General features: G+C 41.9%; 2 protein-coding genes across 2 annotated transcripts in view; both read left to right on the top strand.

Moving 5' to 3' along the window:
- Window positions 1-23647, top strand: part of SAMD13 (sterile alpha motif domain containing 13) — a 40440-nt gene that overhangs the window by 15166 nt on the left and 1627 nt on the right. The window contains exon 3 of the mRNA XM_053893255.1: window positions 7516-7627. Coding sequence (XP_053749230.1) covers window positions 7516-7627 — 112 coding nt within the window. The remainder of the gene's footprint in view (window positions 1-7515; window positions 7628-23647) is intronic.
- Window positions 7516-23647, top strand: part of DNASE2B (deoxyribonuclease 2 beta) — an 80818-nt gene continuing 64686 nt past the window's right edge. Inside the window, exon 1 of the mRNA XM_019413979.2 lies at window positions 7516-7627. The gene's annotated coding sequence lies outside the window, so the exon portion shown is untranslated. The remainder of the gene's footprint in view (window positions 7628-23647) is intronic.

Raw genomic sequence — 23647 nt, 5'->3', positions numbered from 1 at the left:
TTCACTATGATACTCAGATGGCATATTGGCTCAGGCTACCATAACAAAACACCATAGACTGGGTGGTTTAAACAACAGAAATCGTTCTGGAGGCTGGGAAGTCCAAAATCAAGGTACCAGCAGATTCAGTTCCTGATAAGACCTGTGTTTCTGGTCTTTATGTGGACTTCCCACAGTGCATGCATGCTGGCTGATAAGGCCGCCAGTCCTGCTGGATTAGGATCTTACCCTTATGACCTCATTTAATCTTAATTGTCCTATCTACTAAAAGCCCTATATTGAAATGCAATCATATTGAGGGTTAGGGCTTCTACATATGAATTGGTTGGGGGGGGCGGGCACAATTCAGTTTAATCATAGGGTCTTATGACAAATATTTGATTATTCCCTTAACTTAAATGATAACCGGAGTTAAGAATTGAGTCTGTTTATTGTGTTGATTTGTATTGTGTCCATTGCAAACAACTACCTTAAAGAAGTGTACATTTCAGGAGCACCTAGGTGGCTCAGTCAGTTAGGCATTCGACTTCAGCTCAAGTCTGATCTCACCATTCGTGAGTTCAAGCCCCGCATCAGGTTCTCCGTGTGTGTGTGTGTGTGTGTGTGTGTGTGTCAAAAATAAATAAACATTAAAAAAAAATTTTTTAAAAGAAGTGTACATTTCAAAAGAATAAAATGCATAAAACCAGAGAGTCAGCCAAGCATGTCATCATTTAAAGCATGAAAACAACAGGAGTTTCAGTCAAATCCAGCAAAATTCACACACATGCATTATATATCTTTTATACGTTAGCGGCTCTGACGGGTTGCTGTTTTCTACCTAGTTTCTGGCATGCTACTGATATCCCTACAGAAGGAAAGCCGAGCTTGTCTAATAATAAAGCCATAGTTAAGTCCTTTGGAATAGTGACCTCTGGGCTGTGGCTCAGAGCAGGGAGGGAAGGCTCGTCTGGTGGTGCTTGCACAGTTGTCTTTAGTGTTGACTGGGATATGAAACATAAGTGTGTTTGTGTTTCGCGGGAATTTTGGCATGAATTGTATCTGATAGTGAATAAAAAATTAATTCATTGCGTCCTCTTGAGAGGAGTGTCCTTATTTACACTTGTTCAGAGGTCTTTATTTGTACAAATAAGTTGAGAACAGGTAGGGAAAGAGGCAGTTACAGAATCCCTTGTTTTTGGAAAGATGGGGTGAGGTGCTAGGGAGACATTCCCAGCAGAGGTATGTCAAAGACAGAATGCCATGTGATTTTGGAGGAGAGCCATCAGCCTGAAGGAAGAGTCTAGTACAGCGGAAAGAAATACAGGAAGATGCCCTGTCTGTCCCTGGGGTCTGCTCCTGTGTTGCTTCTCATTCAGGCCCCCAAAGCCTCTCTCCACACCTAGCACGGCCTGACTCACCTTGCCATGGTGACTTTTACTTCTCTGCCCTCCTTCTTCCATCTGTCGATTCCTCCTGTTCCTTAACCACTTGTGGAATAAGGCAGGGGACACACATAACCCTTTTCATCAGTTGGCTGACTTGAGATTTTCCCCTTCGCTAGACAGAGTTCCCAAGGCTCATCAAGTGCCTGGCTTAGAGTAGGCAGGTTAAAATTAATTAATGATTAGAATAAGAGCTTTGGGATATTAGGAATAGGACATTTAACCAGTACCTTTAAAAAGTGATTAGGATTCTAATCTTTGTCGGCTGAACCGACAGAGCTTTGAATGGCATGACCAAACTGTGGATATGAGAAAATCCAGGATGTTGCCCAGTTGGATTTCAGTACAAACTTAGAATGGGAAATAAGCCTGGAAAGTTACGTTTGAATCAAATTTCTGAATGCCAAACTAAAGAATTTGAAATATACAGAAGGCTTGAAGAGTTATTTGTTTTTTTCAGTGCTTTCATTGCTCGTTTTTTTCAGTGCTTTCATTGCTTGAATGTGCTGCAGCTAAGTGCAGTCAACTCTTACTTATCAGAGTTTTAAAAAAATAAAAAATGGCCTGTCAAGAAACTTTGAATCATCCTTTTTTTTTTTAGGCCTTCCTTTTAGCCAGATCCCTGCTAGTTTGGTTGAAGGGAGAGGGAAGAAGGAGTGAGATAAAACTAAAGCTCATTTAGTTGCTGTGTTGTGAGATATGTCATAGGCAAAAAAAAAAATCAATATTAATTTATTATAATCAGAATTATATTGCTTTTAGCCAAAGGCTGTTCTAAGATATGGGCAAAGAGTAGTTTAATTTCATTTTGAAAATAAGTTATAAAGATCAAGGCACTACAAAGTTAGAATGCATTTCTGAATGGAAACATAAGTAACATTGAGAATTAGCTGTATAAAAGGAGTAATGTGATAAATATATTACTATATTACGTTGACTACTGTCTAAAATAGCTTTTGCTCTGAACTTTAAAGCAGAAATGCAATTAATGAGTATAATGGGGTTTTGAAATCTCATATGGATTATATTTATGCACAGTTTCCTTTTGGTCTGACCAACCCTCAGAATCGAGAATATCATGAGTACTATAAAATACACACATGCTAGATTCCGAGAAAGGGATTCAGCTATTTTCCACCTGCCTTCACTAATGTGTAAAGGAGAAATGGAGACTTATGCTGCCAGCACTTAAAATTACAATGCGCCAACATGAAAAACGCTTATAATAAGGTCTCCATCTGCATGTATGTGCCAAATTTGTTATGTATTGCATTTCTGTCCCAGTGATTGTGTCTCTAGATCTCTTTAAAAGTGAGGTGATTGTTTAATTAAGGTATAATTGCTTCCCAGTGTGAATTATCCACGCATGATATAATTTTTATCAATATACGTATGATGTACTTAACCCATATACACAAGGACTAAATGGTGACTGTGTTAAATGATTTGATTAAGTGATGGGATTGTAGAAAATTCTACCCTTCATTTCTTGCTAGTTTTTTGTAATAAGTTAAAATACATATATATATTTTTTAAACATCCCATGCCTGGAAAAATATTCCTGAATTTGTCATCTTTATACATTACATTTTAAGAAACATTTTGCTATGATGATAGTGAATAATAAATATCAAATGGATAATGGAACTTTTGTATCTGCCATCTCATTTCATCAGCACAAAATTAGCAGCCACAATGGGAACCACCATCTGGGAGGTGTTTTAAACAGCGCCATTTAAATTCCTTCTGGAATTTGACATGCACAAGTTATAAGAAAAGATTTGGAGAGAATGGTCCATTTAAAAGGGAACAAAGTGTCTCAGTTTGGCCACAAAGAGCAGTCCTTTAGGAGATGTAGGGCTTTCCTAGTGGGAAGAGGTGACCCTTAAATCCATTGTCTGAAATGTAGTCATAATTTCATGTGGCCTTGGCACTTCGGGTCCCCCAGCCCCCGCTTTCATGTTGCCCTTGATCATCTCCAGTTTTCTTCTTAAAACTGTTGCCAAAAAACACTGGAAGGGCCCAGCAAAATTATCCATCATACTCTACCATAAACAACCCTGAAGTGACAACATGTGCCTGCATGTGCCTGCCTTTGCAAGCCATCCTCTCTCAAGGGCTAACTTAGGATGTGTCTGGAGCAATAGATGCCTTTCAAAATTGCCATTGAAAATCTTAAGGTGTCCTAGTCAGGCAGAACTTTCTGGGCCCTCCAGCACATGTGTCTTCAATAGCACTTGTTTGCCTCTCTCTCTCTCTCTCTCTCTTTTTTTTTAAGTGTATTTATTCTATTTTGAGAGAGAGCAGAGGAGTAGGAGAGGAGCAGAAAGAGAGGGAGAGAGAGAATTTCAAGCAGGCTTTGTGCTGTCAGTGCAGAGCCAGATGCAGGCTCTGTCTCATGAACCATGAGATCATGACCTGAGCCAAAATCAAGAGTCGGGTGTTTAACTGACTGAGCCACCTAGGCACCCCACCTCTCAATTCCAGTATTACTTAGAGTTAGCTGTTTACATGTCTGCTTCCCTCATCAGATTGCTAGCTCTTGAGGGCAGGGACTATGTATTCCTATCGTTGTAACCTTGCATCTAGGACTGAGAAGTCAGTAGGCTTTTAGTAAATCTTTGTTGCATCAGTGAGTTAAGGAGAGTAGAAAAGCACAGATTTGGAAGAAATATATATGGAATCCATTCCTGATTTATCTACTCTGTGGTTTGGGGTGAGTTTCTTAACCTTTCTAATCCTTAGTTTCCTAAAAACAGGTTATTACAGTAGCCAGTTGATAAGGAGCTGGGAGGCTGTTAATAGGAAATGTATAAAAAGTGTATTACAGACTCTATGTACTCTCTGGTTCTTAGTCCACAAACGTTTTGCTCTGCATCAGCTGTGCACCTCAGACCTATGCCAGATGCAGGAGAGCTGAAGAGATGCAGATAGACAGGTTGTCCTCTTGGGATGTGAGTAGTCTAACACTGTGATTTTTCTTCTAAGTTATTTGGGGGCTTTTTGCTGCTAGGCCTAAACTGAGGGTGGATCAATCACCAAATGCACTGATTGGTTTCATGCTGCTTGTTTCTTCTGTGTGGATCCCCTTGCCCTAAATATGAAAGCACGCTGGTTCTCCATGGCTCCTCTTCTTCGTGGTACGCTACCCACACACAGTGTTGTAAAGTCTTTGTTCTCTGCTGCATTGCTAGTACTCAGGAATATTTCACATTTATGGAAGTGATGATGTCATATCCCAGAAGAATAAGAATCAGGAAAGCCTCCCATCCTAACATGACAACGTAGCATACTTTTGTATTACAATTAGATAACTATTCTTTATGAGGAAAGGCAGTTAATTGAAGTCAGCCACGGGGAGAGTGAATTCAGATGTTTTCTGGTGCACTTAAAAGTATATCTGATGGGACTGTCTGCTCACTGCTAGAAGTGAGCGTGTTAGAAAACTTAAAAGATTTGTTGGAAAATGAACTCCTTTCTAAACATTCTTCAAACCCACCTTAAGCAAGAGAGGGAAGAAAAATGGTACCTTAAAGGGAGTGCCCACTATCAGCTCGTGATTGTGTACATTAATGGGATGATGGAAAATCCCAGCATGTGGACAATGTTTTAAAAAAACACTTAGCTTTGACTTTAAAATACATAGTTAATGTTTGCCAAGGTTAGTTTGAAGTAGCTTTTTCTCTGTGTGTATTGCCTGTTAAACGGTAGGAAGGTGTGTGTGTGTATGTGTGTGTGTGTGTGCACGTAGTGAGCATGCATGTATATGAGTGCATGTGTACATGGGCATGCAGTGTTTATAGATTCACAATCTCTAAGCCTGAAAGGGAAAACACTACTAACTAGTAAGCATTATCTCTAAATGTTTTTTAAATCAAGTGTTGTGTTGATAAATCATTGATCATGTGTGCCATTGATTAAGGGCTGTCTTTTCTTAAGACAGAATTTTGGTTTTTTAATCAAATATTTTAAGTTCCTACTATGGGCAAACCATTATGCTAGGGATGAGGAAGATGTACAGCTTGACTTATGAATATCTGAATGTTTTCAGGAATCCCCAAAGTCTGAGCAATTTCATTTCCATTAAAAGTAACATGAATGCTTTCAACTTGTGCTACATGTTGTTAGTTCTAGGCCCAGTTTTCTTGTCACCCTCTCCCAAGTTTTCAGTTACTCTCTAAATGCTTCTGTCTCCCAAATGTATACCTCTTGCCCACTCATCTGCTTTGACCACCAGACACATATCCCACATTCAGTCTCTGCTTGTATATAGATGGTACTCAAAATTCAGTGTGTCCAACTAAACCTAGCAGTGGCATCTAAGAGAAGTTACCACTGTCCTTCCAGTTCCATGACACTTCCATCTCCTTCATTCTCTATGTCTAGTCCACGACTAAGTCATGCTGATTTTCTTGGTTAAAAATCTTTCACATCCACACACTTCCTCTCCTGTCCATAGCCACCACTCTAGTCTGGATCACCATGACTTTGCTTGGATGACTCCAGTAGACCACCTCTCACTGGCACCCCCTTCTTCCACTCTGGCTCCTCTCTAATTCTCTTTTTCAAAATGCGAATCTGATCTGGTCACCCTCTTTATATCAGACCATTTACCAAGTCCCATTGCTTGTAGACAAAAATCCAGAATCCTCAATGTGGCCTCCAAGATCTGCATAGCTCCGCTGACTGTATATATTCCTATGAAAGAGCCTGAAATAATCTTCACCTGACTTCATACAGTTAACTTCCGGCTGCTTTCTAGACCTTACCTCAAAAGAAACTTCCACAGGAAAGTATCTTCTTGCCCTTTAAACTGTCATAGCACAGTGTACTTGTCCTCCATAGCATACAGCTAGCTGTGCATTTAGTTGTATGATTACTGATCAGTGTCTACCCCCACAGAACTGTGGGTCCACGAGAGTAAGGACCATGTCTGTTTGCTCATTAGTATATTCCTAGTTGGAGAGCTGGCAGGAGCTTTGTCCTGAGGATCTCCCAAGCCAAGTTAAGCTATTTGAAATTTATCTCAAAGGCAATGGAAAGCTTTTGATGGATTTTAAGCAGGGAAACAATGCGATTAGATGAAGAATCACTTTGGATGAGATGTAGAGAAATCCAGACAAATACTCCTAAAACAGAAATGAGGCAAAGTCATAGTAATAGCTGGTTCTTGTGATTCTACTTTTCCTATCCCTCCTTTCTAAATCCACTGAGGCAGGTTACCCATAGACCCTTTCAGATTCTTGATCATTGTCTAGTCATTGACATTGACTAGATCATTGTCTAGTCATTTGCACATTGGTTGAGTCCCTAATACATGCTTGACACTAAGAATACTAAAATGATTCAGGCCCAGATGTACATTCCTAGCCCTCATCTCCCACTCTGATGGGAGAGACTGTCCAGTAAGCAGAGAGTATAATCCAGTGTGGAAAGTACCACAATGGAGTTTGAATGGAGTTCTCAAGTACATAGGAAATTATAACTAAAACAGTTTCCTGGGGGAGCCAGAAAATGCCTCACAGAGGAGGTAGCATGGGAACTAGGTGGAACCAGGTAGGAATGGCAGATTTTGTCAAGTAGAGACAAATGAGGGGGCATTGTAAGCGGCTGGAAACGCATGTGAAGGGCACACAGCTGTGAAAGGAACAGCATATTGGGGAATGGCTTTAGCCCTGCAGTTTCACAGCTGCAGAGAGGGTGTGTGGGGATGGGAATGGGGAAGGTGGTAGGAGATGGGAAAAGACAGGTATGTGGGGCCATCCTGTACAGGGCCTGGTGTGTGTAATCCGGGAGTATAAATATAATTCTGTGAGTTGCCAGAAATCATGGAACCACTCATGAAGGGTCTAATGGTTTATCAGGAAAGCAATGACTGAGCCAGCAAGAGTAATGATCTCCTGAACCCAAGAAACACAAGAATGATTATGGTCCTGAGAGAGGTAAACTGAGATCTGGACCTCTGAGGGAAGAGAGGGCCATGGTTCTAGCAAGCTGGCTGGGGCCCGCCCCTGGGAGTCTGAGTAAGTGAGCCCGGTCACACACTCTTGCATGTTCCGCCATGACAAATGTCTGGATTTGTGTCTTGCAGTTCCATGGAGAATGGGAGGCCACCAGACCCTGCAGACTGGGCTGTGATGGATGTCGTCAACTATTTCCGAACAGCGGGATTTGAGGAGCAAGCTAGTGCTTTTCAGGAGCAGGTAAGTTGGTCTAGAGAGACACAAATGAACACGGTTACCTGTTCCCCACAGTGGGCACAGGGAATGAGGGGGGAGAGGACCAGTGAGCAGTGAGGGATCTGTGAGTCTGTGCGTGTCCTCCACATCACACGCTGATCATACCAGACCCTAAGATACTGAGGAGGGTGGGGAAGGGCAGAAGGAAAGTGCCAAGCTAATGATTCCTTCCTGCCAGAGGAAGCCCCAAGCCCTGGGACACAGTCACAGCTGCAGGAAGGAGGGCTAAAGCTCATTTACATCTGCACCTTCTGAAAGATGGGACAGCCCTCCCTTCAACACAGACACCCTGGAAAGGAGAAAACAGAAAAGAAAGGAAAATGAGGGATGGATCTGACTAGAGACATGCAGCACCATGTACTACTGGCCTCAGCACCAACTGAGCTAGTAAGCCCCCTCCAGTTTGCTTTCTGGGTGCTTAGCAAGGTAGAGGGGAAAGAGTACAGATTTAGAGTTAAACTCTGCGTGACCTTGGGCAAGTTACTGTATCTCTCTGAGTCTTGCTTTCATGTCCACAACATGCGGCCATCAATGCCTCACTCAATAGGGTAGTGGTGTAAAGATTAAAGGACTGTGTATGCACAGGGCCTGGGGTAGGCCCTGCGCAATGTTTTTGCCCCCAGATTGTTAATTCTCTTCTCTCAGGTCCAGGGTTGGTATTGGAAAGAGGGAAAGAGAAGCAGGGCCCCTCTCCATTGTCTGCATGATTTCGGACTCCATTTTTAAGGCTGTGCCAGCTCTGTAGGGATGGTGCTCAAAGGGCCTTGACCATGAGGAAGCAAATTGAGGGGGCATGTTTGGTCTACACCAGACCAGCCCTGCAGGGAAACAGAGATCCTATCTCCCAATCAGTGAAGGATGAAGTTTTCTAAGCATTAAATTTACTTTTTAAGTATTGTAATATAATTGATAGAATTATAAGTTGAAGAATGTGTCTGGCCGCTTTTTCCATATCTGTTTAGCCATCTCTTATTCTCTACGCTGGGTTTGGGTAGGTAAACTTTTCTAATATATTAATATATAAATCTCTAAATCTCCTTCAATATTTTTCTCAAACCTGATCTCTGTCTCTCCCTCTTTCTCTCTTAATCTCTGTCTCTTTCTCTCTCCCCCACCCTCCCTCACTTTCTCTCTACATATGTATATATGTGTGCGTGTGTGTGCATGTGTGTGTGTGTGTGTGTGTGTTTGTATGTGTGTCTATTTGTTGTTGTCATTAATTTGGAAAATTTGCCAAAATAGCTGCTTAAATCACTTCACACTCATCAGAATAGCTAAAATTAGAAAGATCAATAAATTTAAATGTTCATGAGGATGTAGAACAAACACATTCTCCTACAGTGTTGGGGGCGGTGTAAAATACTCAGACATCTACCCCATGATCCAGCAGTTTCATTCCTGAGAATTTACACAAGGGAAATGAAAGCATATGTGCATAAGAGATTTGTACAAAACTGTTCTCAGTAGCTTTATTCATAATTGTCCCACCTGGAAGCCTAACTGTCCATCAGTGGGAGAATGTAGTATAGTCACACAACAGAATACCACCCAGTAACACACACACACACTAACTACTACTCATGTAGAGCAGTTTGGATAAGTCTCAAAGGATCCCACTGAGTAAGAGAACCCTCACTCAGGAGTTCATACTGAAGAGTGCCTATCTTAGTCCATTTGGGATGCTATAACGAAAATACTAGAAACTGGTGGCATAAACAACAAACATTCATTTCCCATGGTTCTAGAGGTTGGGGATTCCAAGATCAAGGAGACTGCAGACTGGGTGTCTAACGAGGGCCCTCTTCCTAGCCAGCTGTCGTTTAGCTGTGTCCTTGGATGGAGGAAGGGATGAGAGAGCTCTCTGGGGCTCGTTTTGTGAGGACACTAATCCTTATAATCACATCCCAAGGGCCCTACGTCCTAACACTATCACCAATTACCTTTACTACCCCCTGGAGATTAGGTTTCAACATATGATTTGGGAGACACACAAACATTCAGACCGTCACGATTCCATTTAGATAAAGATTGAGAACAGGAAAATGCATCATTGATAGCAAGAATTAAAACAGTGGTTGCCTCTGTATAGGTGGGAGTGGAGAATGACTAGAAAGCGGCACAAAGGAACTTTCTGGGTGATGATAGCATTTCGTGTCTTGATGAGGGTTTGGATTATACGTATACGCATCGTAGATGCACTGCATATGCACAGGTTTATGATGTTTCCAATTTGTGTGTTACATAGCGTCTACCTTTTACTTCAAAATCAAAAGAACTATAAAAAAATTAAACAATTTGGAATATTCAAGCTGAAATATTTAGAGAAATATACTGATTTATGCAACTTCCTTTGAAATGCATCATATATGTATTGACAGTTGGATAGAGGAATGGGTAGACGGACAGACATGATAAAGCAAGTATAGAAAATGTTAATTGTAGAATCTCAGTGATGGTCACAAGGGTTTTCACTATATAAGTTCTTACAACTTCATGTTTGAAAATTTTTATAATAAAATTGTGGGGGAGAATAGCTCAGGTTGAAAAGCGAAGGCTGATCGGCTGGAACGTATTTTATTTTCGGTTTTAATGGAGTGATATCCATTTGTGTCATTACAGTTGAATAACTCCCTTCCAAAATTAAATTTAAACAATATTGTGAAAGGTTAACCAAAAAAAGGACTGAGCTAAAAGGTCTCTTGGCCAAATTCCCAGCTGCCCAAAAGTGTTTTTCAGATTGCATTTTTACTCAGACTCCTCAGAGGCAGATGTCCCAGACTGGGGGCAGAGGGGGGTGTCCTTTGGGCCTTCCAGATTCTGTGCAGGACCTGAGAATGGAGCTGGCCAGCTCTGAGCTTGGCCCAGGAGCAGGCCCTTTCTCCCAAGGATGACATCACTGTGGTACCAGCAACACCGGGAGGCAAAAGGGAACAAATTCTCCCAAAGCATTTCATTCAGAAGTCCTTCAAGGGGGAAAGGGCATCATCCTGCTACTGTGCTGAACCCAACTCAGGAGCCTGAGAAATGGTCTAGAAGCTCGAGTTCCTTCATTCTCATGGAAGGGTGGTTGGAAAGAGTCTGCCTTGAATTATTCTCTGGAAGTAATCCCCATCTTCATCCTGCGTGTAATTATCGTCATCTTCCCTCCTCTCATTAAAGGAGGTAGAAGAAGGGAAAGGAGGGAATCACTGGTCAGGCCCCGCTGATAAGACAAGTAGCTGCTGTGATTTCCATGAGAACTGAGGATCAGGATCCTTTACTATGTTAGCCTGCCTCTTCCATCATCATGCCTCAGAAGGATTCATGTTGAGGCACCTGGGTGGCTCAGTCAGTTGAGCGTCTGACTTTGACTCAGGTCATGATCTCATAGTTCATGGGTTGAAGCCCTGCATCAGGCTCTGTGCTGACAACTCAGAGCATGGAGCCTGCTTTGGATTCTGTGTGTCTCTCTCTCTCTGCCCCTCCCCCACTTGGACTCTCTCTCTCTCTCTCTCTTTCTCAAAAATAAATAAGCATTAAAAAATAAAAAATAGGGGCGCCTGGGTGGCGCAGTCGGTTAAGCGTCCGACTTCAGCCAGGTCACGATCTCGCGGTCCGTGAGTTCGAGCCCCGCGTCAGGCTCCGGGCTGATGGCTCGGAGCCTGGAGCCTGTTTCCCATTCTGTGTCTCCCTCTCTCTCTGCCCCTCCCCCATTCATGCTCTGTCTCTCTCTGTCCCAAAAATAAATAAAAAACGTTGAAAAAAAATTTAAAAAAATAAAAATAAAAAATAAAAAGAAGAAGAAGAAGGATTCATGTTTCACCTCCAAGGATCTTCCTGCAGTGAATCTCAAAAGTCAGCAGTCACTCTCCAAGTTCATCCTAGATGGGAAGACTGAAACCACCCCCAGCCCAAACGCATGTCCCTTCCAGGTACATCTTCCAGGTCTCAGCAGCTAAGAAACAATAAGAAGCGCCACAGTGTGAAATCTCCTGGAAGAAAGCTTTGCCTTGCCATTGGACAGTAGCAGGACAGGACTGGAGAGTACCCTCTAAACCACTTTGGAAAGAGCAAGTCTGGAAAGGATAGTACAGTTGTCAATAATGTGGGGAGCTTAGTTTCATGGCCGACTGTTATGGACTGAATGTCTGTGCCCCTCCCAAAACTCATATGTTAAAACCCTAACTCCCAATATGATGGTATTAGGAGGGCTTTGGGAAATAATCAGATTTAGATGAGGTCATGAGCATAGGGCCCTCGTGATGGGATGAGTGCCCTGGAAAGAAAATACCAGAAAGCTCGCTTGTCTCTCTCTGCCATGTGAGGGTACAGCAAGAGGATACCGCCTGGCAGCCAGGAAGAGGGCCTCACCAAGAACCTGCCCATGCTGGCACTGTGAGCACTCCCAGCCTCCAGAACTGTGATCAGAACTTAGCACTGGCTAAAATAGTGACATTGATGCCAGACATGTCCACCTTCAGCTGGGCTGACTTTCAGCTATCCATCTTCGTGATATGGCCTCACAGTACCATACTGGATATTCTGTTGCTGTAGCAACCAGACACAGATGTAGCTTTCTAGAAGCATGCCTCCTTGGAAGATGTCAGGCCATTGAGTAAGGTTTGTCCAAAGGGCAGAAATGGTGTCCCATGTTCCTGGGGTATGAAGCATCTGGTTAAGCTGGTGATTTTTGCATGACTGCCTTTTCCCTGTGCAGACACATTGCACTGCCACATGACAATGGTTTCCATTAAGTTTCCTTCTGGTACAGTGATCTCTATCAAGTTTTCTTCTGTAAAATTGTTTTGACCCTTCTGCGTAAGCCACAACTGTAAGCCAAAAGAACTGTCCGGAGGGAAGGTCTAAGCCCCTGCCTAGCCCCTTGCCCCACCCAGGATGACCCAGTGTCAGTAGTGTATGTGTGTTTCAGGTTGTTTACTGTTCTGGTCAGTCCCCTTTAAGACCAGTGATACCACTCACTCTTTCTTGGTTCACTGGCCCCATTAACATAGTGTTCCAGAGGGTTCACTGACCCATAAGAACAGGAGGCAGTGGGAGTCCTTAGTGGAGGACACAGTGATGACAACTCTGTCAGTGCTCTCTTTCCTATGGACACCATGGTGTGGTGACTATTTTCCCAGGTGTCTTCTGGCAGACAGATCTCTCATGCTGTGGTGAAGAGTTTTAGTTAGAGCCATGACTCCAAGTTTCTTTTCTCCTGATTGATATTGATCACTGGAGGATCCTGAAGAGTCTGCCCTTTCTAGGACACAGGTTTCTATAAAGTGAATGTTGATGTAAACAAGCAGAATATTGCTCAAGCTGCTGCGTTAATAGTCAGGTATTAGTTTAGAACCGGCCTTGATGAAGTATGCTTTCAATGCACAGCACAGAGCGCAAAACCACTTGAGATATTGGCTATATAGTGTTGAATTTTGGTGACTAGATGATATGGCACTTGCCCTTAGATAGAAGTTGCCTGGTTTTCAAGAGTCAAAGGTACTTATGAAGTAAAAGGACTTCTACTTTCCTAGCATTGGTTTTTAAGAGAACCCTCTGACTAATCTTACTCAAAAGCATCTCCGCTTTCCTCACAGAACATTTAGGATAAGGTTTACTCTGTCAGACTCTGAAGGCTAAATGAGCACCATTCTCCGGTGTGAAGCCATTTCTATTGACAGTGCTTTTAGTTGCCATTTAAGGAATTCTGGCAGTCCGGTTCATCACCACTCAGACTGGACCCTCATGTGGGTCACAGCCAGCTCTGCCGCTCGTCATGTAGTCACTGCACTTCCGTGTCTTTGTCTGTCTGACTCACATAGTCACATTATATATGAAGGAGTTGGAAGACAGCAGTCTGCCACTCAATCAGTGTCCTATAATTCCTATTGTTCAGGTTCCTCAAGCTTACAAGTGAGTGACATCGGTGATTCTGTTTCCAGAACAATATGTATCACTGAGATTTTTTTTTCCTCAGAGTATCATAACAATGTAATGTGCAATTCATGGTGACAAATTAATTTTACTCTATTATCTCCTCACTGTCCCCAAACCACATGACTAAGAGCAGTATTTTACTCTGAAATGCCCAACTGTTGTTTAAACCATTCATTTGGAATGCATTTCTTTTCAGATGGCTATTTGCTAACTTTCTGAAGCCACTGACTTAACAAATATGAATACAAATTCTCACTGCTACGAATTGCCAAATAACATTATTTCCAAATGGAGCAGTCAAGTAGGGAGACCAATCAGAGCAACTCTGAGCATAGTGGCCGAAGTCATTGCCAGATGGATTTCAACTGTAGTGATTCTGGTGGATATTTCTAACTAGACCCAGGACCAATCTAGGTTTTGGGAAGCTTTTTACAATTTTAAGAGCCCTCCTTGTGGAGAAAAATTAGGAAATATGAATACACAATTACTAAGGCAAAAGTTAAGCTTCACTAGCTCCATGGTACATTCAGCTCTGAGTTAGATTAGTTAAGTCCCCACAAATTAGAAATCACTTTTATTACTTTTTAAGCATTTTATAATACCAACTACTGAAAATATTTAAGGTGCTTTGACACCTGGTATTTCTTTACAGTTGAAGGCTCCTGAAATGCTTAAAATATTTTATAACATAATCAACAGAGGAAGTGGCAACTCAGATTCTGCCGCTCTGTCCTTCCAGTCCACCAATATTTGGGAAATAGTTAAAAAGTCAATGGATGACGCTAACAATAAGAAAATAGCCAAGAGAATTGAAAGCAAAACTGATAAGGAAGAAACCATTTGAATTTTTGATTGAAATAGAATATATTTCTATAAACCCAAAATCCCAAATGGTTGTTTAAGTCATTTATTTGAAATGAGACCAGTTATAAGACATTATCACATAGCCAGGTACATTCATGGTGCTTCTTTGTCTCATTCACTTGTTCAGTTGTTTCAATAGTTATTGTAGCTTTTTCTAAGGCTTATTAAAATAAATATAAAACTGTTGAAGTAATTAGTGCTCATCATTACAAGTATTATTTTACTTTAACAAACCACCTGAAATGATTGTAGGTGTGGGAACCATTTGAAGGAAGCACAGAATATTCCTGGCAGGGGAAGATCAAATACAAAGGCATGAGGACACGAGAAAAGTATGATTTATCTTGAGAATTCCAAGTACCTTGTAGTTAGAGGTGTGGAGCAGGGAACATCAAGGGATAAGCCTGAAAGATAAACCGGGGTCCAGGGTACAGACAGTCTGGTTTGCCTGGCAGACGGAAGACTTGACCTGAAAGGCACTGGGAAACCATGGAAAGATATTAAGTGGGAAGTGAGTGCCAGGATGAGATTTGTGTTTTTGAAAGATCAGTCTGGCGGCAATGTGGAATGTGGCTTGGAGGACAACTAGATGGAAGGTGGGAAAGCTGGCTGTAATAATTCCACTGGGGAAAGGAAAAGATGGCTTCAAAAATATGGGAAGATGGCCAGAAGAATTTAGTGGATCATTGGCAATAGAGGATGAAGATTTGTCCCATCTCTGTTCTCTGCTGTAACCCAAGACCGAGCTCACTGCCCACAGATGGCAAAGAACAGGACTTGGGTGACTGCCAAGTTTCCAGATTGGGTGGGTTGTAAAGTGGTGCCATTAACTAGGATGTTTGTGGGAGGTAAGTTGTAAAAGGGCTAAAATGAGCACAGTTTGGGACACATTAAATCTGAAGGCCTGTAGTACCTCCAGGTGGACATATCTAGCAGATGGTTCAAGGGAAGAGTAAGACCTAGGGGCAGAGATATGAGGTCATCAACAGTCACAAGAAGGATGAGAATGAGAGAGGCATATAGAAGGCGGGGAGAAAAAGGTCAAGGTCAGCACCCTGGGGAACACCAAGGTTTTTAATGGTTGGGACAAAAAAGGCAACTATGAAAAGCAACTGAGAAAGAAGTCAGGGAGGTGAGGAGAGAACCAGTAATGAGGGGTTGTACAGAAACCAATGAAGGAGGAAGTTTTAAGAAAAATGAAATGATTGACAAGGTCAAATTCCTCAAAAAGGTGAAGCCCCAGTAGAGTCTGCGAATGATGGTGGGGTTTCAGTGGAGTTGGGGGTGGGGGAGTATTGGTGACTATTGAGGTGGAGGACCCTTTCCTCCAAGCTGAGGAATGAACAGGAGATAGGCAAGTGGAGGTAGAACCAGTAGGTGGGGGTAGGGGTGGTGGTAGTATATAGACATGAGAGCTCTTTTCAGAGAGAGGAGACACTCAAACTTATTTACATGCAGGAAAGTAGCCAAAAGAATTAGGTTAAAATTCAATGAAATTGAGGACAGTTAAATAAAGCAAACTCCCTGAGGATAAGGAAAAGGATGAGATCAAAGAGTATGGAAAGGCAAGGATAGGAGAAATTGGAACCCTCATGTATTGCTGGTGGGAATATAAAATGATGCGGCCGCTGTAGAAAAGTTTGGTAGCTTTTCAAAAAGTTAAGCATAGAATTACCATATGGCTCAATAATTCCCCACAAAGAATTGAAAAGAGGGACTCAAATAGATACTTGTACACAAATATTCACTGCAGTATTATTCACAACAACCAAAAGGTGGAAACCACCCAGGTGTCTATGAACAGATGAATGGATAAACAAAACGTGGTATATACATACAACAGAATATTATTCAGCCATAAAAAGGAATGAAGTTCTGGCACATGCCACAATATGGATGAACCTTGACAACACTCTCCTAAGTGAAGTAAACCAATTAAATATTGTATGATTCCATTTATATGAAATATCTAAGACAGGCAAATTATTCATAGAGACACAAAGCAACTTAGGGGCTATTAAGGACTGGGGGCAGAGGGAGTTACTGCTTAATAGAGTTTCTGTTTGAGGTGATGGAAGAGTTTAGAAAATAGATGGTGGCGATGATCTCACTACATTGTAAATACATTCATGCCACTAAATTGTACACTTAAAAACAGTTCATTAAAATGGCCTACTTGCTGTTACATATATTTTACCATAATAAAATGTAATGTCGGCCATAATATACATGGTTCACTTCATTCAGTTTGGTCGATAAAATATTCAGATATTTTATTTTGTTGTTTTAAAAAGAATATGAAGGGATTAATTCTGAGCAAGACAGGGATATCTTCTCCTGTCCTTCCTGTTCTTCCTCTATCCTTCCTGTGCTCCAGGGACATAGGTGAGGATGTATACCGATCTAGCTAAGATAGCCCTTGTCCCCAGGGACAGTAAGGGAGTTCCTGACAGTCTCTATTTCCTTTGCTAAACAAGAGACAAGCTCCTGTGCTTGGAGTGGACAGGATGGGGAGAGGTTTAGTAAGGAACTAGAGGAAAGCAGTGACCATTAAGAGCGACCACCATGGGGAATGGGGGAGAGATCTGATTGAAGATACCCAGAACTGTTGAGGACTTTTACTGACCCAGCTGAGACCGGCACAGTGCCCACATCTAATGTTTCATCTTCACAGCGTCTTGATTTTTTTTTCCCAGCTGCACCAGGTATAGGAGTCAGAGAAGCTGGATTGCTACATTGCTCCTGGATGGGGTGCTTGTGGCATGGGCACAGTGGATGGCTAATAGCCTAAGAGGGCAGTTTGAGAGGGCATATAAAAGAATGGTTCCCAGTGCCAACCGGGGGGTGCAGACTTGATACAAAGGAAGAGCCTGAAGGAGACTCATAACCTTGGAAAAAGTGGATTTGAAATGTGAAAGTGGGTGTAATGAGAGTGAGGAGTGAGAGATAGAATTTTGGATTTTTAAGTGTTGCAGGGTTTTGTAGTCTTCTGGTTAGTGACATTATAGAAGGTTCTAGAAGTAAAGGTGAAGTTGTAGAAATGGTGTATTCTACTAACTGCTGTCCCAAGTAGATGAAAACATGTGTCATGGCATAATTATAGAATTTTGTTTCTTTAAAAAATTTTTTTTTAATGTTTATTCATTTTTTTGAGAGACAGAGAGCTCACGCACGTATACGCACATGAGTAGGGGAGGAGCAGAGAGAGAGAGCAAGACATAGGATCTGAAGCAGGCTCCAGGCACTGAGCTGTCAGCCCAGAGCCCAATGTGGGGCCTGAACCCACAAACCTCAAGGTCATGACCTGAGGCAAAGTCAGAGGCTTAACCGACTGAGCCACCCAGGCACCCCGAGTAGAAGTTTGTTTCTTATTCATGTAAATAGTCCAAGGTGGTCTTGGGAGTGTTCTCCTTCACTATAATTCAAGAACCCAGGTTGATGGAGGCTCTGTCATCTTCAGCAAGATCAGGATCATCCAGGCATTGACATCCAGTTGGCATAAAGGTAAGGTGCAAGGAGGGGCACACGTAGGCGGTTTTATGGGCCAGGTGCACATAGAAACACATCATTGTTTCATCTGTCATTGGCCAGAACGTGGTCACATGGTCATACCACATTGCAAGGAAATCTTGAGAAATGTGTAGTTGTGTGTCCTGGAAAAAAGAGCCACCAACAGGCCTTGCTACACTTGAGCCTCGAAGTCATTTTTTTTTTTAATTTTTTTTTATTGTTTATTTATTTTTGAGACAGAGAGAGACAGAGCATGAATGAGGGAGGGTCAGAGAGAGAGGGAGACACAGAATCTGAAGCAGGCTCCAGTCTCTGAGCTGTCAGCACAGAGCCTGATGCGGGGCTCGAACTCACAGACTGTGAGATCATGACCTGAGCCAAAGTCGGCCGCTTAACCGACTGAGCCACCCAGGCGCCCCTCGAAGTCATTTTTTAAAGCATTTCCTGTTGTGATGCTGCTACTTAGTTTTGTTTTTAAGTCCAGAGATAAGTTTCAAAAAGGCTAACTTTAAAAGATAGCTGAAGTGAAGAAGCCTTATCTGACCATACATGGGAAGCCTTCACTTCTAATTCTGTTCCTTATATCTATTCTGGGTTTTGTTTTGTTTTGTTTTAAATCTAGGCAGACATCTCTGTAACCCAGTTTCCTCAGTTGATGAAGTGAGTTTCATTCTTTTTCCTTCATCAGAAATGTGTACAAGATTTTTTTTTTAATAGAGCTCCTTTATCACCCACTTTGTGCCAGCAGCAAATATTAAATAACACAGAGATACCCATTAAGTCACTGAAGGCATGAGCCCTCACAATGAGCCAAAATGGATTTTGTTTCTGATTTAAGGTCAAGACCCGTTTTGGTTCTGACTATTACTTTAACAAATAAGGTAGACTTCTTTCTGAGCCACATAAACAGTTTTTTGTTTTGTTTTGTTTTGTTTTTCCTGTAGACAAGCTGCTCAGTGTTGGTTTCTTAAACTAGGTGAAGTCTTCCTAATATGTATATTATCCATCTCAAATTTTCCACCAATAGGAATGCAAGGCAAGCACAGCATCAGCTGGGAGTCATTGGCTGATAATGTTGAGCTCATAGTCACTCCCCCACATTGAGCTGCAGGATCAGGGCCGATGGAGAGGGTGGAATTGTAGAGGACACCAAAGAGGAATTTCTTCCCCAGAGGAGAGTTTGTCCCAACAACCATGTGATGAGATTCAAACGGTCTTGGTGTAGACTTGAGTAGTTCACCATATTCCTTTCCAAAATTATATGGAAATTCTTCTGAAAACAAACTCTGTGTCTTGGAAAGGAAAGGTCTTTTAAAGAAACATGGTGAATTACTACAAAGTACTAGGAGTGCCTCAAAATGCTTCCCCTTCTGATATTAAGAAGGCTTACCACCAGTTAGCTCTTCAGGTACATCCAGACAAGAACCCAAAAAACAGGGAGGAAGCTGAAGAGAAATTCAAACAAGTAGCAGAAGCCTATGCGGTCTTGTCTGATGCCAAGAAACGCAACAACTATGACAAGTCCAGAGGAAACCGCATCAAAATGGAAGCTAAAGGGGACTTCAGCAGGGACAAAAACTGTTTGAAAGAGGAACCATGGTTTGAGAGGCCACACTGTGGCTTTCAAAATGTCTTTGAAGACAAAGACCACTTCTCATGGGACTATTTTTCCACTGGTCATATGGGTAGGGCCAGAAGATTCCACTCCTCCTTCTTTGATGTGATCCCCATACTGGACACAGGATTTTCCACGTTTGTATCCCTGGGCTCCAGAACAAGTCCCCCTTCCTCTGAAACATTTTTACCCTTTGTAAGCAGTGGAATGGGAAACTTCAGACTGGTCACCACTTGTAGCCAGATAGTGAATGGCAAGAGAGTTGTTACAAAGAAAGTTCTAGAAAATGTGAGGGGGAAGACCGAAGTGGAAAAAGGAAACCTATTTCATCAGATTCCTCCACGTCATTGGTAAGGAGTCTGTGCTTTGTTCTTTCACGGGGAGACTTTCCTATAAGGCTGGTGAGTCTGATGCGTATCAAAGACAGAGTTGGAATCTGAGAGTGTGTTAAAGCAGAATGGACAGAAACCAGCTTAGTGCAAACCTCTCACTTCCCAGAGGAAAGAAATAATGGGCCAGATGTTAATGCAAGACACTAGGAAGCAGCGGAGTTTGGCTTCTAGCCGGTCTTCTGGTTTAAACTGAGCTTTCATTTCCTCTCCACTGTATAGGGGGTGGAGACCACCACCACAAATATGGCTTTCTGAGTTAGTTGCAGGGTCTCACCATCATAAAGCCCATTGACTTCTCTTTGACTTATTCCTTGTCCTTCCTTGCTATTAACCGGTTTGCCTCTTGCTTGACGGCCACCCTTTTTCTCTTCCTAGCCTCTTTCTCTTTTCTCTTCCCACCTCATCTTTCTTCCCATACATTTCCAACGGACCATATCACAATTAGGCTCAACTGAAAAAGCTACCAAGGTGTAGATTAGTGTTCGCAGAGAGAAAGAGTGAACAGTAAATGGGTTAAGATTTTTTTATATACTTTTTTTAATAGCTAGCATTTATTGAGTACTCTGTAGGTATTAGGCATTCTGCTTCACGTATGTTATTGCAGTAATCCTTTCAGCAGTGAAATACACTAGCTACTTTCCCTCCATCATATAGATAAGGAAATGAGGCTTAGAGAGATTAACTTGCCCAGCCCCACCTAATAAGCAATAAAATAATGTCTTACTCTAAAACACATGCTTATCTACTGAGCTGTAACATCTAAGGAGCCTACTCATTTATTTTTAGATCAAGGGTCTTGCCCTCATTGGAAATTTACACCTATCATCTCTAAACCTTACTTCCATGCAAGAGTACTTGCTCGAGCTTCTTAAGTATGCAGACATTTTTTTTGCATGAATATTATTGAATATTATTGCCCAACAGGTACTTGGTTACTCTTTCAGGAAGACAGAAGCAATGTACAAAGCTTCACTGAAACTGACAAATGATTATCCCTTAACACAGGAATGTAAACAGGATCCCAAAATGTGAATTATCTCTTTGTTTTGACTTTAATCATGATGTATATGCAAAATCATGGGATGTTTTTTAATGTTTATTTATTTAACTGGATCTGGTCACACTCCAACCCCTTCATTTATACTAATAAACAAACTGGGGTATAGAGGAGTGGTTGCTTGTGGAAAATTACTGGTGGAGTCTGCATCAGAAACTCTGTCTTCCAGTTTCCAATCTCATGCTCATTCTAGTACACCATGCTGACTGGCAAAATTCGGATTTCATTTGCATCCCAGTCTTTTATAGAAGTTATGTAACAAATGATTTGCTTCCTTAATCAAGGAACTTTTCTGTGTTTGCAATTTTTATGAGACAAAATTTTTGATGTAGTCTTTGAGCTTTTTTAATCTTACCGAATTTTCTGAAGTTGAACAGGAATATGCCTGCATCCCTCTGGCAACGGGTAGCATTCAGGCAGGGAGCACGCTTCCAGAAAGGAAGCAGTAGATGGATTTGGAATTGGAACACATCCTGTTTCTCTCAAAGCCTTTGCATTTCCACTTGGTAGTCATTGAAAATCTCCCATATGTCAGGCACTGTGCTAGGTGCCTTCCATGAATGATTTATTTCTAATCTCTAGAATCCTTCAGGGGCTTATTTCCATTTTACAAGTGAGGAAACCGGGGCTCAGGGAAGACAAGTCCTTTACTTTACCAAAGGTCACACAGTAAGTTGTGGAGACAGGGTTTGGACAACAGTTTGCTTGACCTGGAAGCTCACGTTCCCATTATGTCGTGTTCCACTGCCGTTCATTTGAGCTGCTGTAGTCATGGCTTAAGAGGAAGGTTTTGTTGTATGTATGAGTTAGATTCATTTCAAATTTTTAAAATGAGGATTGCCAGATGGAGCTTTCTTTTACCGTTGCTAGTGTGAGGTGAACTTCAGTGTGGCTACTGAACAAAGGGAAAATCAAATTGGAGCATGAAACTTGATTTTCTATTTTGTCTTAAATAAAATCCAAATTTCAGCATCTTTCACAGACATACTTGGCTTCTGACGGAAATGCTGAGTTGTAGAAGGAGTTTTTTGCCAGCAAAGATAAAAAAAAAAAATTCACTTTCAGTTAGTCGAGGAAGTTTTCATGTTGTGTAGAAATGAAAGCAGTGTCATCTCTTCCTGAGGCCCGTTTAAAACATGTACAAAGTTAAGTATGAGCATTTGCTCATACTTTGTTGTCATTTAACAACAAAGGAAAGTTGGAGAGCAGGAAGGGCTTTGCTGGTTTATAAAGCATTCCAAGTGAATCAGTGTTCATCTCCGTCAATCTAAGATAGACTGCGAGTTTTGAAGGAACCTGTGATTCAGATTCCTGTGACCTCACAGAGCCTTCAGAACTGCTGCTGTGGTTTCCGCATGTCAAAAGCTCTTCTGCAAACTTTTATGCTTACGGGTTTTACTGAGGGGCAGTCTTTGGGCTTGCTAGCTGCTTAAGGAGAAGAAAATACTTGAGGGTTAGCGTCCATTCCTATGTCCTCATCTAATTTTTCACTCTTGCCCTGTCAACTAACTGCTTTATACACCATGTTTTTGAATAGTTGTCTCTCACAAATTAATGTGAGATTTTTTTTTTCTAGTAATCGGCAAAATAAGGGTTTCCAGAATTCAAAAACACCACAGAGCGGTTATAAGTAATTCCTTGTCCTTCTGCTCTGGTTCATGGTAGGTGGTTGACAAATGACATGAGGACCATGGATGGGTCTGTTGAGGAGTAATGACAAGTGATTGTATAACTTATAGCTCAGGAAGCATTTGCGAGAATAGTATCTCATGGAATCCTGTCAGAAACCCCAAATCCCCACGTTGCCAACCAAGGAGACAGAGGAGGAAGGGATTTACAGGTCACAAAGTGAGTGTTTAGTCAGCCCACTAGCCCAGTGCTGTTTCTCCACACACAGAAATGTGCAAAGCACATGTTCTTCACAGTCTGGCAAAACACAAGGGAATCTGGAGTTCTAGGGATCAGTGTAGGAAGGAGTCACAGTTTTGTAGAGTTACAGTTATACACCATGTCCCCTTGTCTGTCCATCAGTGGGAGAGGTGGGTACAGACATGTCAGAGCTTACCTAACATGCACAGTTGGTCCATCTCTTGGGTCCAGTTCCCCTAAGAGCCAGCTCACTTGTCCCCACAATAATAAGTAACCAAAATAAGGTGTCATTCAGCATCCTTCTCAGTGATCTCTTTCCAAAAGTTCCAAACCATTTTCTGTATTTGGGATCCTCATGTCTTTGATGGGAAACCTGTTTGTATTTCACCTCCAAGCTTTGTGGTCTCCAGGACACTCTGGTTGGGTACCTAAAGGGTGTGGGAAGTGGACTCCGAGAGAACAGGGGCAGAGCCCTGTCCCTCACTACCTTATTTGGAATCTTGAGGATCCACTGAGAGGAAGCATGGTAGGACCTGCAACACGAGAGGTTGATTTTCGGGTTGAGGCAGGATGGTTCTTCTTTTAAAGGACAGGAAAGAAGTTCACCGAAAGTATATCATTTTTCCATTGTCCATTGTTGTGATTAACAAGACTCCAGAAAACCTAGGACTCTATGGCCCCATTGGTTCATCTATACCACACATATTTACTTGCAAGTGTCAAGCGAAACAGAAAGGAGTTATGGAAAAAACATTGGCTTT

Source organism: Panthera pardus, unplaced genomic scaffold (genome assembly GCF_024362965.1).
Source record: "Panthera pardus isolate Hobbes unplaced genomic scaffold, ASM2436296v1 HiC_scaffold_11, whole genome shotgun sequence".
Lineage (NCBI taxonomy): Eukaryota > Metazoa > Chordata > Mammalia > Carnivora > Felidae > Panthera > Panthera pardus.
The sequence above is the reverse complement of the archived record's forward strand: the minus strand, read 5'-3'. Positions and strand labels throughout refer to the sequence as shown.